We start from the raw sequence: 15,393 nt of genomic DNA on the forward strand, positions 1-15,393 counted from the left end.
TCAATGTTTAATCATCAGATGCAAACTTGATTTATATTGTAAAATCAACAGTCTTTACTGTTCAGCTGTGTTAATAAATGTTGAGTGGAAGATATGATGGAGCTTTGTTTATAAAATGCACTGATATAATACTAATCACAATAGACTGCAGGCCATCTGACCAATCAGAACACAGCAGGCTCTTCAAATGAATTAAATAATCGTTTGAGACTCTCTGAGCAATCAGATGATTTCAAATAGATGTTATGTGAAAAGTCAAGTGCTTTTTGACCTTGGATGTACTGTATGTAAACCTATTGTAGGAGACCTCCAAAAACAAAATGAGGAACAGGTAATATAGCATAATGGGGCACTTTAAAGTGTAATTAATCGTCTCACTCATACATTTATTAATGTGGTTAAAATAGTTTTTGCCCACAGTCTGTGTAAATAAAGAAACAATGACTAGTTTTCACTTTCTTCCACTGCAGAAAAGTGAAGCCAAAATATCCCAAACATCGACATTATGCTGATGATATCATTTGCAGCCAGTTTAGTTAATAACCTGCCACAGACTCCTAATTAATAAAAATGAATTGTTAATTATTTATGTTATTTATTATTATTATTAAAATAATTAATAAGCTTGTTTTTCAAGGTAGCCAGCCAATAACATTCATTTACTAATTTGATTTTATGATAAACTTTAATGACCCAGCAAATCCTTTAGTATTTTTAGTAGAGTGACTTAAAGCTAATTTTCATTCATTCATTTTCTTCTCGGCTTAGTCCCTTTATTTATCTGGGGTTGTCACAGTGGAATGAACCTCCAACTTATCCAGAATATTTTTTTAACAGCATATGCATCACCGCAACCTATACGCTCCCATTCACACATATACACTACAGACAGTTTAGCTTACCCAATTCACCTATACCGCATGTCTTTAGACTTGTGGGGGAAACCGGAGCACCCCAAGGAAACCCACATGAACACGGCTAATTTTATCAATGCAAAAAATAAATAAATATATGAATGAATCTCTTTCCGGAGCTACTGAAAGAAGCCAGTAGTGACTGTTTCACTCTGAATAGATGTCAATAACAGATATCATGATGCAACACCAAACTTTAATAACTTTTCTTTGGGAAAAAAATATTTAAAGAGTCATTTGATTATTATTATTTTTTAACTGCCACCAGGGGGCAGTGAAAATGTTTTGGCTTCAGTTTGCTAGATGTGCGGCACAACATCATTTAATTATTTATTTTTGCCATATGTAGTAGTCTCTCACTGTTGTTATTTATTTTACTCCATTTCTTTTTTCGACTGTGAAACAACAACCTTGTGGATAATCTTAGAACTGCAAACACAATTTAAAACTGCATGTGCAAACTGCGTGTACATTTTCATGTTGAAAAGTCTGAGTGCATACTAAAACGGTGAATTACGTGCTCTGCAAACCAAAGTATACTTTGGGCTTAACTCCTTAAGATTTAGTTTAGTTCAATCAAATCATTTCAACATTCTTGAATTCAATTAATATTTTCATACTGAAACCTTTAATGAATCCTCTGAGTGTTCCTGACATTTGACGCTGACCTTTATTTCTGTTTGCTAAAAGATTTTCAGCTGTATTCTGAACACTGCTATTGGATAAAAAAACCTGAAGACTGAGCAGGAGAAAAAAACGCAGTAGCTCTAGATCTGTAGTAAATAAATAATAGTAGGATATTTTAAAAGCGAGTAGCCAAAAATGAAGCATATTACAAGGTTACAGTGACATTCATTACTAATTGCACCATCACTGCTCTAATATTCACAAGCAAATTTAATGACAACATGTAATAAACAACACTGCAGCTCTGGTTAGGGAGGAGGGTTGCTGGCTGTTAAAGATGAAACACTTGCACTGATCTTTGTGTATTTTATCTCTGCAGGTTCAGCTAACCTTTAACAAACACTCTGAGCGCTACACAGCCCTCTCTACACTTACAAGCGAACTGACTCAGACACCAAAGATGCAAATACCAATGCCTTCAAAAGCACAAAAGCTACTGCAGGATTTTCATTACAACTCTCATCCTCCTCTTTTAATATAATTGACTTTTGAAATCCTTTATGTGTTTTGTATTTAAGATAATTTGCTGTTATAATTTCTGTGAAAGGTTAAAGGGAGCGTAACATAAGCTGCAACCCCCAGATATCACGTTGCATCAATATTTTAGCATAAAGCTAAAGGTTTTTTTTTAAAACGCTGGATTAAAAAAGAAAACTTGTCATACTTCCGAGCTTTCAGTCAGATCCTCTTTGCGTTTTGGGATGTCAATGGCTGAGTTGAGGATGACACCTTGATCAGACATCGGTTGGTTTGAATAGTCTTTGACGTCTCGCTCTGTCACCTGCAAAAAATGAACAATTATATATATATATATATATATATATATATATATATATATATATATATATATATATATATAGAGAGAGAGAGAGAGAGAGAGAGAGAGAGAGAGAGAGAGAGAGAGAGAGAGAGAGAGAGAGAGAGAGAGATGGATGGATGGATGGATAGATGGATGGATGGATGGATGGATGGATGGATTGATTGACTGATTGCACAGACATTGATATATGAGCCCAGTTAGGTACTGTAATAGAACAGGATAAAGAAGCATTACCTCCTTTGGAGCAATGGGCCACTTGGGCTCATACTTGTCTTGGCTGTGGAGCTCCATATTGGTCCCAGAAGAGCATTTTTCAGTGTTTAGGGGGTGAGTGGTTTTACCCACCAGGTTCTGCACTGACTTTACCATGTTCTTGAGGTCTTCTGGGTACGGGGTGGGATAACGCTTTAAATTAATCTCAACCTGCAAATACAAGAAGAGGATTTAGCCCATATGGCGGCAAAATAACCTTTTCTGGTGCTTAAAGATTTCATAAATCCCGGCTCAGCAGACACAGCGATGCTCCTGGTTACATCTGATATTAAGACCTGAGATCTGATACTGAGATGGATGTTTATAGGTCAAAGATGTGAATGTGGTTTTTTTATGCATTTAAACAAAAATGTGAAGAACAGCTTCAATATGTCAGGTGAATTCTTGTCAGTCAAATTTAAAACATGTATCATTTGATGGCATTAAAAGGATCACGGTGCTGCTCCAAAATACAATTTCATTGTCATTTTAAAAATTTTTACTTTGCCGCTGTCCTTTAAAGCACCAGGATTTACCCATTTCGTCACTTCAGAAGGTTCTATTAGACATTTTTTGTAAAAATTGAGTTATTATATTCTTATTAAATGACAACTTATTTACACGATTTGATGTTTGTTTTATAAGTTGTTTAAATTTTAAGACTTTTTATTAAAAATATAAATAAATAAGGTTTTATCTACAAAATCGAACTCTAGCTTAGCTCTATAAGGTTCTTCTGAGAGCCAATCAGTATTTTAAATGCACGCATGGGGACCAATCAGGATTAGCTTTCTTCTCGCTGGGAAAGACCAGAAAGAAACACAAAATCAGAGTCGACTAAACAATGCCGGACCACACAAAATTGAGAAGAAACCTGAAACTGACAATATGTCTGTAAATGTGACGATTTAGATTTTAGATTTAGATTAGCTTTTTGACATTGAGATGAATGTAAAATTTGTGAAAAAAATAGTTGAAAAAGAAACAGTTATTAAAAAAAGAAAAATTCTAAAATACTAAAAAAAATACATTTTCAGTGTTTATTAAACTCCTTTGCTCATTGTCTGTTTTATTTAAAGTCTTTAAATATGATATTAAGCCTTGAAGGGAAAATATTAAAAAGTATAATTCAATAAATATAATTCAATAGTTCAAATAAAGCATACAACTCAATACATATTACCATATTTAATACATACAATTAACATCTGCACGGGGCATTGTATGTTTAATTTGAGAAAAAAATATTCATCCCAAAACATTAAATAAATGTAACAGAAAGCAAAAATATAACTTTCTCAAGCATCAACATTTTGTTCCTTCATTCATTTTCTTTTGGGCTTAGTCCCTTTATTAATCTGGGGTCGCCACAGTGGAACGAACCGCCAACTTATCCAGCATATGTTCAACGCAGCGGATGCCCTTCCTGGGAAACACCCATACACTCTCATTTACACACATACACTGGACAATTTAGCCCACGCAATTCACCTGTACAGAATGTCTTTGGACGTGTGGGGGAAACCGGAGCACCTGGAGGAAACCCATGGGAACACTGGGAGAATATGCAAACTCCACACAGAAACGACAACTGACCCAGCCGAGGCCTGAACCAGCAACCTTCTTACTTTGAGACGAATGTGCTACCCACTGCACCCATCAACATATTGTTACAACACAATTTTTATTTATTAAATTAATAATCAGACTGATTGTATTTCTTGAAAAGTAATGCTTCGATGAATGATCTGCCCGATTGAACCTTATAATTCCAAATGGAAAATGACTTCTTAGAATTAGAAGGTTCTATCTCGATTTTCCGTTGTTTTAGCCCAATTTGCAAATGTAAGGGAATTTTGATAATTTACATTTAGAGTACATTTATTCTCTCATATAACAAACACATATTGTTATATAGAATGCAAAAACTTTGAAGCTCAATATCCCAAAATCATTTAGAACACAGATAGAACCTTATAATTCCAAGCCGATGATTTGTCAGCGAGAAGCTTAAAATACTTTTACATATTTAAGTTTTTTTCATATTTTAACAAGTACAAGTAATGACGCAGGGATATTCAATTAGTTTGTGATGGGCGACCGGAGAGATATAACTTGCAATATGAGTGATGACACAACAGCATATGAGAGCCCATATGTTGTGTTTTTGCTCCTTAAGACACCCATTTTGGATATTTCTACATTAAAATGGTAATATGTTTTACTTTGAACCTGCATAATATCAGTGCATTGTACAATAGGCTTTTTTTTTTTTTCTTTTTTTTACAAATTTCAAAGCACAACAAAATCTGTGTATTTCTCAAGTAGACTTCTACATTCAGACACATTTATATGTTTTGTTGTGAACCGTATACAAATTAGGAATGTAACAATTATAGATTTTGGGGTGACGCAGTGGCGCAGTAGGTTGTGCTGTCGCCTCACAGCAAGAAGGTCACTGGTTCGAGCCTCAGCATGTTCTTGCATTCACGTGGGTTTCCTCCGGGTGCTCCCAGTTTCCCCCCACAGTCCAAAGACATGCGGTATAGGTGAATTGGGTAAGCTAAATTGGGCGTATTGTATGAATGTGAATGAGTGTGTGTTTTCCAGAGATGGGTTGCAGGTGGAAGGGCATCCACTGCGTAAAATGTGCTGGATAAGTTGGCGGTTCATTCTGCTGTGGCAACCCTGGATTACTAAAGGTAAGCCAAAAAGAAAATTAATAAATGAATTATAGATTTTGGATGTACAATTATATAGTCTAAAGAATAATCATGGTTTAATAGTTATCATGTGTAATATATAATTAAGCTTTATATTAGGTATTAATATGAACTGTTGTTATCAGTTATCATATAGAACTATTATACATACATCAATATAACTGTTATCAGTAGAACTGTTATTATACATACATAACATACATACATAAATAGCGAATTTGCACTCAGAAAAGATGCAATATGTGAATAGCCCACACCTATAGTTAATCCAGTGTGCGTGCGTATTAGCCTTGGTGTATAAGCTTGGAACTTTAAACTAGTGCTCAGGTGACATAACTTTGTTTAGTTGCAGCAGTTTTGTTCCGTGCAACAAAAATGCGGCGTTGAGAAGCCTTTACCATGAGTATCCGAATGTTTTTGGCTGCTCCTGTCACTCCATTAATGTCAGGTGATGCTCTGTACAACCTTCAACTGCAGCTCGTGCTGTATTGAACAGATGCATGTCACTTCAGATCTATAGCGGCCGTTTTTCGACTGAACTAAAAAATTTTTTGATGTCTTGGTCACACTATTTGGAGGGCCCGAACAAATTGTTTCAAAGTTTGAGCTGCGGGCTGCTAATTGAATAGCCCTGAAGTAGGATATCACTGAATGATAACAGAATATTTAACTTTTTTTTTTCAGAAAGATATTTGAAAAATTTTAGTAGACATTTTATTTACATTTCTATGCACATACATGGTTTTAATTTGAGGCAAGCATTAATATGAGACATGCCATCTTTGACCTAATACCAGATGTGAACACAACCAAAGAGAATGCCTAGTTCACATGTGAAATTGGTAAAAGGGACCTTCACTTTTCCTGAGTTGTCCTCTTCCTCCTTCTTGTCCTCGAACTCAAACGCCACCGTCATCCTTTGTTGTCTCTGCTCCTCCCAGAGAGTGGGATTAAAGCTGTCAGTGTCAGACTGGTAATCTGTCAGCAGGAAAACACACATTCATCCAAACATTTAAATCCAGCAAAATGAAAAAAAAAAAAAGAGAGAGATAAAAAAGACAAGCGGCTCAGCCATTCTCACCCTCATCATGCCTGGGCTGCTGAGGGAACATGTAGTTGGTCAAGACTCTCTGTTTGGTCTCAGGATGAGCCTCTGTTTGAAGGGGGATAAGGGCCTTGGACTAAACATCAGAAATAAATGTTGTAAACAAACCAAACTAGCAAATAAAATAAAACATTTAAATGGCAGTATGTGTTTTGACAACTTTTTAACCAGATTTCATACATATACAGTGCCCAGCGTAAATGAGTTCACCCCATTTTGAAAATGAATATTTTTATCTATTTCTCAGTGAATATAGATCAATAGAACAAAACAGATTTATTAAATGATTTCTGAGAGAGTACCGCTCAGTGAAAGTGAACCAATAGATCCTCAAATAATAAATATGAAATTGAGCGGTTTAATCCAAGTGTTCTAAAGAGATGATTGGATTATGAAACAGATTTGATTATAGCTATACATATTCAAACTCTGATCAACAAACAATATTCATATCAATCAGTTCATATTTAAAAAGCATCAACGTTTTTGATGATTAGACATACAACAGTGGAATAAAAATCTTTTATATTTCATTTTTAAAAATTCATCATTTGTTTTCAGAAATTGATCAAAAGTCTTCTGGGTTTAGAGTGATGTGATGTGAACAATTTTCATTTTGAGGTGAACTAGCCACATAACAAATGAAACCTTAATGTAAAATGTTATCAAAAACAAAAGTTACACTTGAAAATTTGGTTTGCAATTTTGTTATGTAATGCAATGGCACACATTTTCAGATGTGTTATTTGAAAAAAAGCTTAATCAACACTAAATGATAGTGTTTTCATCCATATAAAAATGTCAATAAAATATTTAAACTATATACAGTGCATCCGGAAAGTATTCATAGCGCTTCACTTTTTCTGCATTTTGTTTATGTTAGAGCCTAGAAAATGGATTAAATTCATTTTGTTCCTCAAAATTCTACACACAATACCCCATAATTACAATGTGAAAAAAAGATTTTTTGAAATTGTTGCAAATTTATTAAAAATAAAAAACCTTAAAAATCACATGTATATAAGTATTCACAGCCTTTGCTGTGAAGCTCTAAATTGAGCTCAGGTACATTCTGTTTCCACTGATCATTCTTAAGATGTTTCAGCAGCTTAATTGGTTCACCTGTGGTGAACTCAGTTTATTGGACATGATTTGAAAAGGCATAAACACCTGCCTATAAAAGGTCTCAGGGTATGGCCACAGCCATATCACCCTGCAACCAAAGACCGGTTACTCACTGAAGCTAAGCACGGCTGAGCCTGGTCAGTACCTGGATGGGAGACCACTGGGGAACACTAGGTTGCTGTTGGAAGTGGTGTTTGTGAGGCCAGCAGGGGGTGCTCAACCTGTGGTCTGTGTGAGTCCTAATGCCCCAGTAAAAGTGAAGGGGACACTACACTGTCAGTGGGCGCCGTCTTTCGGATGAGATGTTAAACCGAGGTCCTGACTCTCTGTGGTCATTAAAAATCCCATGGCACTTCTCGTGAAAGACCAGGGGTTTAACCCATGTGTCCTGGCCAAAGTCCCTCTATCGGCCCTTACGATCATGGCCTCCCAATCATCCCCTTCCACCGAATTGGCTCTATCTATGTCTCTCCACTCCACCAATAGCTGCTGTGTGGTGAGCGCACTGGCGCCGTTGTCCTGTGGCTGCCGTCGCATCATCCAAGTGGATGCTGCACACTGGTGGTGGTGTGGAGACACCCCCCTCCTCATGATTGTGAAGCGCTTTGGGTGTATGGCCATACACAATAAATGCGCTATATAAATACACATTACATTACATTACATGTCAAAGCACAAACCAAGTATGAAAGACAAAGGAATTGTCTGGAGACCTCAGAGACAGGATAGTCTTGAGGCACAAGGCTTGGGAAGGTTACAGAAATATTTCTGCTGCTTTAAAAATTTCCAATGAGCACAGGCCTTTATCATACACAAAGGCCTTCATCATACATAAGTGGAAGATTTTTGGAGCCACAAGGACTCTTCCTGGAGCTCTGGCCATCTAAGCTGAGTGATCGGGGGAGAAGGGCCTTAGTCAGGGAGGTGACCTTTAACCTGATGGTCACTATGTCTGAGCTCCAGTGTTCTCGTTCTTCTGCGGACAGAGGAGAACCTCACAGAAGGACAACCATCTGTGCAGCAATCCACCAATCAGGCCTGTATGGTAGAGTGGCCAGACGGAAGCCACTCTTCGCCTGGAAGAGCTTGAGAGGTACTGCAAAGAGGAATAGGCAAAAATTCCCAAATACGGGTGTGGAAAGCTTGTGAATACTTTCCGGATGCACTGTATCTTGTAACACAAGGAAAAGCCATTCAAATTCGCATTAGTTATCAGGAAACAAGAAAGAAAATAATATATACAATCTGCTATATATGCTATATTCCTCTCTGAGAAATCTGGTCACCATATCTGCAATCTGTATTTGAATACATATGAAATATGGTTTAAAATGGGTCCAGATATTGCATAGACAAAACAGTTTAAAGCTGTAGACCAGATAAAAACCTGATTGTCAGATAACCAGAGTGCAGCAAGATCTTTCAATTTAGTGAAAGTGAAGGGAAGATTCTTTAACCTAAAAGAGAACACACAAAAAATTGTTTAATTCATGACAATTCAAAGGGCCAAAACATAGATGGTAAAAGCTGAAATAAGAATGTGGGACGAAATGTTAAGAGAGGCTGTGCTGTTTCTGCCCACTGAAAACACCCCATTAACTCAGTTACTGTAATGGCTATAACTGCATTTAGTCATGATTGAGTTTAATAACTCAGCTTCCAGGTAATCGCAGTCCAAGCATCTAACTTTTCCACACAGCTCATATGAGCTCTCCTAATTAGCCTGTAGGCACTTTTCTGATGCCATGCCCTATTACTGTGCCATTATGCAAAATAATAAACACTATCCTCAATGCTTTATATATACTGGTCCGGGGTGTGTTTCACAAAACTGTCATGACTGCAAGTGACGCTGTTACATGAGCGATTCAGGGTTTCCTGAATTCTTCATCCCAATGAACATTGAAAAAACAGTGACTGAAACTTGTATGGTTATGATTACAACTACACCTTTAGGTACTGTAGTTCCTGACTTTGTTCAATTCCGAGTTATCCCTCCTATGCTCTATTAATTTAAACACTTCCCCATACAATATGAAATATTTTCAAGCTTAAAGGTCTAGTAAATTCCTTTTCAAGAGTTTTGAACACACTTTAGCTGATGATTCATCACAAGCTTGTTTGGCATGCTGTCAGAGAGCATGCCATCCTCGAGCCCAGGGCTCCCTCCCGTACACAGGGCGAGAGAGAAGATTGAGCTCAGGTAGATCTAAAAAACTTCCCGGCTGATGTGGCTACGGTGAACTACTTTGAGAAGAAAAAATTCTGATGCTGGGAGCTAGACAATAGTGCCCATTAGGCTTAGTCTGTTACATATAATGCATATATTTGAATGGTGGGAGGAAACCGGGGAACCCGAGGGAAACCCAGGCGGACACAGGGAGAACATGCATGTTTCACACAGAAACACCAACTGGCCTAGCAGGGACCAGAGCCGGTGGTGTTCTTGCTGTGAGGCAACAGTGCTAATCAGGTCAGATTTAGGTCGTGACGTCAGTTGACCAAAATTCAATGTCTAGTCAATGTCTAAGGACAACATTATTTTGACGTCTAATATCGTGATATTTGGTTGATTTTAGGTTGTGTTAAAAAGTGACCAAATACAACATCAAGCCAACATCTTAAATCAGCGTCATACTGATGTCAATTATTGAAATGTATTCGTCAGATATGGCAACCATAATCCAACGTCTGATAGACGTCATAGTGGTAACATGCACACAACATCAAACTGTAACACCATTAGACGATGATATTTGGTTAATATTAGGTTGGACGCTTTTACATTGATTTTGATCTGATGTTGGGTTCTGACATCAACCTGATTTTCATTTCCATACAAAATGCAACATCCCCAAAACGCTGGGATACAATGTCAAGTTGACGTCTTGTGTCTGCTGGGTGTACTGCCATATATCAGATTTTTTTATGGAATATCATTACAGAAGTTATATGTTTTATCCAACATGGTTCAACTGATTAATCTGTGACAGAGCAACTACTGTTTTGGAAACACTTGTCACTACATTGTTTTTTTCCCTAATGATAATGATGCATTATACTATGAAGCTGCAAGTAACATCGTCGTTTGGGAAAAGCACAGCAGAACTATTCATCAAACATATAAGAGGTCTGAAGTGATACAAGCTTTGAGCAGATTTTCACATGTCTCATGTCTTATTCATAAACCAAAGTTGAAGATCATGTGTTTTTGTGATAAATATGTGCAGAGGGTGTAAAATGAAAGAACAAAACAAAAAAAAAAAAACGACAGGAACATCAGGTGTTACCTATTGTCACTTAGATTGAGAACACGTAGCTTTGTCATCTGTCCAATTTCATCAGGCAGAAACTCCAGTTTATTGGAGCGCAAGGACATGACCGTGACATTCCTGCAGTTTCCAATCTGCAACACAGGACAGGATATGATAGCTCTGGTGAAGTGCAATTTTGTCAGCTTTTTTTGTTGGATATCAGCATTCTGTCTTTCTCTCAGGTAAAATGACTCTTGTAATCTGTCAATACTGCGAGTTAGGTCAGTGGAGGTCAGCAGGACATTACCAAGTAGTTGCATTACGTGCAGTACAGTACGTGCAGCACCAAAAGTACATCGAGTGGCAAAAATGAATGTTACATTTGTAGCGTTTTTGTAGACTTTTACTTTGTGATTATGAGATGCATTAATAACAAGAATTAAAGTTTTGGGTTAGTACTAAAAAATCCATTTATTCAGTAAAAATAGATTAAATATATGGAAAGTGACAACAAAGTCATATGACATTACAAAAGATTTACAATTCATATTAATGCAAATAATTGCACAAATTAACTGAATTAGAGAATGGTAAACAAAGATCTCAGTTTCAACAAATATAGTAGCACAATTATTTAGCCATAAAATTAGCATATTAAAATTATTTCTCGAAGTCAGTGCCAACAGCCTAGTGGTTAAGTGCGCCGACATATAGCATCTTGGTGCTCATGGAGACCTGAGTTTGATTCTCGGCTCGAGGTCGTTTGCCGACCCTTCCCCTCCCTCTGCTTTCAATACTTTTCTGCCTGTAAACCTTCACTGTCCTATTTAAATTAAAGGTGAAAAACCTAAAAATTTATTCTAAAAAAATTAAATAAAAACTATTTCTCAAAGATTATGAAATACGATAAAAGTATGATTTTATTAAAATAAGATAAAATTAAATAAATACAGTCCTAATAAATTTATTGAGACTTTTAAAAACGTATTTTTTTAGGTATCAACCACAAACATGTAAACGTAAATCATTAGCTTTAAAATGTATTGCAATGGTCTCAAACTCAATTCCTGGAGGGCCGCAGCTCTGCATAGTTTAGCTCCAACCACCTCCAATTCACACCTGTTTAATTGCCTATAGTAGTCTTGAACACCTTGATTATTTGGATCAGCTGTTTTTGATTAGGGTTAGAGCACAACTGTGCAAAGCTGCGGCCCTTCAGGAATCGAGTTTGAGACCTGTGATGTAAGGTATTACAATGTTGTAAATGACCGCAAATTTCTGAAGAGTTAAAAAGTAAAAAGTGGTTTGTTGATGAAAAGTAAATAAATATTTCAAAAGTTCCAGTTTGACTTGTTTTAGTTGAGCAGTGTTGATCTATCTAAGCTTGTTATTGTTGTAGAACTAGCCAAACTAAGTACCAGTTGGCCCTTGTTAAACTTTAATTTAGCCTGCCATCCCATCTTAGAAGAGAGGTATGTTTATTTTTTTTATTGTTGAGCTGCTTAAAGGCAAATTGATATTAAATTTTTTAATTAAATGCTGTAAATGAATGAGATTTTAAAAATACACTGTTACTAATGGATAAAAGACAATGCAGAAGACATAAAAAACAGGCAGGTGCAGCATTACTAGTGTATTCGGCATTGATCTCCATCGTGATAAAAAAATGAATTATGTTTTTATTGTAGAAATCATCATAAAATAAAAAAAAATAAATTAGATTGTATTATTTAAATTGATTAAATCTATTCATTTTTTAATAATATGAAATAAATTAAGAGATTGCCAATTGCAACTTAAAAAAATTATTTGGCTGCTTGTTCAACCTACTCATGTAAATGAGCTTAAACAACAATTCTTGAGATTTTTTTTGGGAGAACTTAATTGTTGTATGGTCAATCCACTTAAATGTGTTAACTTAATTTGTGATGGGACAACCTGAATGAATTCTGTGAAACCCTGCATTTTTACAGTGCAGTTTGGTATATTTAACTTTGGCCCACAGCCTTCTATAAAGTTTGGTTTTTAGCTCTTCATAAGTAAAAGTTTTGCCACCCCTGATCAAATCTAACCAATTTAGCTGTTTTCGTTTATTTATTCATTTGTTTTAGTGGAAAACTCTAATACTCACCTCTCTGGGCAGATCAGACAAGAAGTTCTCATCGGCTGCAAATGTCCGAAGACTGTGCAAGTAGCCAATGGTGGGAGGCAGAGATTCCAGTTCATTGCAGCTACAGTCAAACTCCTCTAAAAGTGATAAACTGGCAGATGTAAAAGAAAGCTGGTGAAGAGTGCGCAGTTATGCAAGGTCATTTAATCATTATTGAAAACACCCACTCATGAGATGAGAAAATAAATGGAGATACATCATTTAGAGGATACAAGGTAACTCTTTTATCAGTAAAGTTTACTGTGGGTTGAGTAGTAGGTTAGAGTTTTACAAGGATAGTTCACTCAAAATGAAATTTGTAGCAGCATTTACTCATCTACTTCAGCCAAACCTTTATGAGTTTCTCTCTTCTGCTGAACATAAAATTGTCCACCGACTGCATGGTAACGAACATGTTTCAAACTATCTTTGTTTGAGTTTAACATGCTGTTTTTAACCCAAATTTAAACTGAATTTGGACAACCAATTCAAAAAACTTTTTCTAAAATTAATCTCAATTTAAATGTTTTCCCAGTGATTTAGTTTGTCTTTATTTCTGGACAAAATCTGGAGTAAAAAAACCCCAGCAATTTTTATAGTGCAAAAGAAAAAAATACTAACAAGCTGAAGGTGAGTAAAATTAGTTTAAGTCTTAATTCAACTCCTAAAGGAATAGTTCCTTATTTTCAAACATTTTTCATCCTCATGTCATTCCAAACCCTTTTACAGCATGATTTTCTTTTTATAGAACAATTGTTTTTTTATATGATAAAAGTGCTGCAAATCGTCAAAACGCATTGCAATTAATGTAACGCGCTGCATTTTCTCACAACACCAACTATTTACGAAAAAACTTGCTGCATTTTCTCACAACACAAAACGGAAATGTTTCTATCACCAAACATGGGACGTGACTATTATTCAGTGAAGTTGACCTTTGAAAGACGAGTTCTTTGTTTATTTTAATAACACAATTTCTGTGTCTTTAATATTTATTAGGCTAAATTACCATAACCTAAATACGTCAAGTTTTAGTGTGTCCTTGAAACATTTCCGTTGTGCTCTGAAAAAATGCAATGCATTTCGGAAAATGTCTACATTGTTAGAAAATGCAGCACGTTTTATTCATTTGTTTGCATTGTGAGAAAATGCAGCGTGTTTTTTTTTTTTATTTGTTTGCATTGCAACAAGTGTTCTATCAAACTGATGAAGATCTTTTCTCAATTTGATGCTGTTTTTATAATTGCACGTGTTTTCTTAAATTGCAGCATGTTAAGCTCTCTTGGCCACCATATATATATATAGCACTATCAACATCAATAACATTTCAAGGGAAAGGTAATCAGTAACTATTATTAAGGGTAACAGGTCCACTGAAAAAAATTGTACAGCTGTAAATACCAGCACTCTTCTAAAAATGTTAAACTGAGCACTTCTCTAACTGACGGAGCATTTCAAAAACAAAAAAAACTGGAATAAATATGCTTGCCTCAGAGAAAAATTTTTTGGGTGTGCGCACATAAAAAGTTCAAATTTACTGGCATTTAAATATTATCTGTTAACTATCTGTTAACTTTGAATAGCTGTTAAGCTATTATCTGAGTTTATTTGTAAAAAAGTAAAAAACAAAAAATTGCAGTCTACAACATAAAACCCGACAGTCAGTTCAACAATTCAAGTCAACAGTCAGTTATATTTTTAACTCAAATGGTTTGTAGCAATTGGTTTCCTCAACCAGTTTGAGTTGCTTTAAATGATTGGGTTTTACAGTACTCTATTGCTTTAAGTTCACTTCATTTATTGGGTTTTACTGTGCTCAAATTGCTTTGTTTACGCAAATGGATTAAGTTCACAGTACTCATTAGGATTAGTTTTTCAACTTAAATAGTTTGTTGCAATCGGTTTCCTCAAATGGTTTGAGTTACTTTCATTTTTTTGGGTTTTACAGTCTATATTTATTTAAGTTCTAGCTATCAGTTTTGTTTGGTTTTGTGCAAGCCTAAGCTCAACTTACACTCAAAAAAAATATATATATATTGTTTTGCTTGTTTAAACTGCTTAATTAAAATAAGCTGAAACAACACAATTCTTGAGATTTCATTGATTTATGTTCAATCCATATAAATTTGTTAAAAGTGTTAAGTTAACTTAATCCATTTGTGTAGGGTCAACATGAATGAATGATGTGGAACCCTCCATTTTTTAGTGTAATAAGCAAACCCAAGACCTCATTATTTTTACAAAATCATCTTTATGTAGTTAAAAAAGGAAATAATATTTGTTTCCAAAATGTGCACAATTTGAAATGTCAAAAGTGCAAAAGTTTTCTGTCATGTAAACACATTCTTGGATTTTTTGGTTCCA

General features: G+C 35.5%; 1 protein-coding gene across 50 annotated transcripts in view; it reads right to left on the bottom strand.

The window, feature by feature from the left end:
• Positions 1-15,393, bottom strand: part of lrrc7 (leucine rich repeat containing 7) — a 231,768-nt gene that overhangs the window by 34,577 nt on the left and 181,798 nt on the right. For 46 of the 50 annotated variants that reach the window (XM_087257442.1, XM_087257428.1, XM_087257430.1 and 43 more), the window contains 7 exons: positions 13,012-13,141; positions 10,917-11,032; positions 9,014-9,083; positions 6,478-6,577; positions 6,250-6,374; positions 2,656-2,844; positions 2,266-2,382 (listed from right to left, as the gene is read on the bottom strand). In XM_087257442.1, the coding sequence (XP_087113568.1) occupies positions 2,266-2,382; positions 2,656-2,844; positions 6,250-6,374; positions 6,478-6,577; positions 9,014-9,083; positions 10,917-11,032; positions 13,012-13,141 (847 nt within the window). The remainder of the gene's footprint in view (positions 1-2,265; positions 2,383-2,655; positions 2,845-6,249; positions 6,375-6,477; positions 6,578-9,013; positions 9,084-10,916; positions 11,033-13,011; positions 13,142-15,393) is intronic. The other 4 variants (XM_087257400.1, XM_087257417.1, XM_087257396.1 and 1 more) reach the window with 1 other exon arrangement.

This window comes from Danio rerio, chromosome 6 (genome assembly GCF_052040795.2).
Source record: "Danio rerio strain M-AB ecotype USA chromosome 6, GRCz13ab, whole genome shotgun sequence".
Taxonomy (NCBI): domain Eukaryota; kingdom Metazoa; phylum Chordata; class Actinopteri; order Cypriniformes; family Danionidae; genus Danio; species Danio rerio.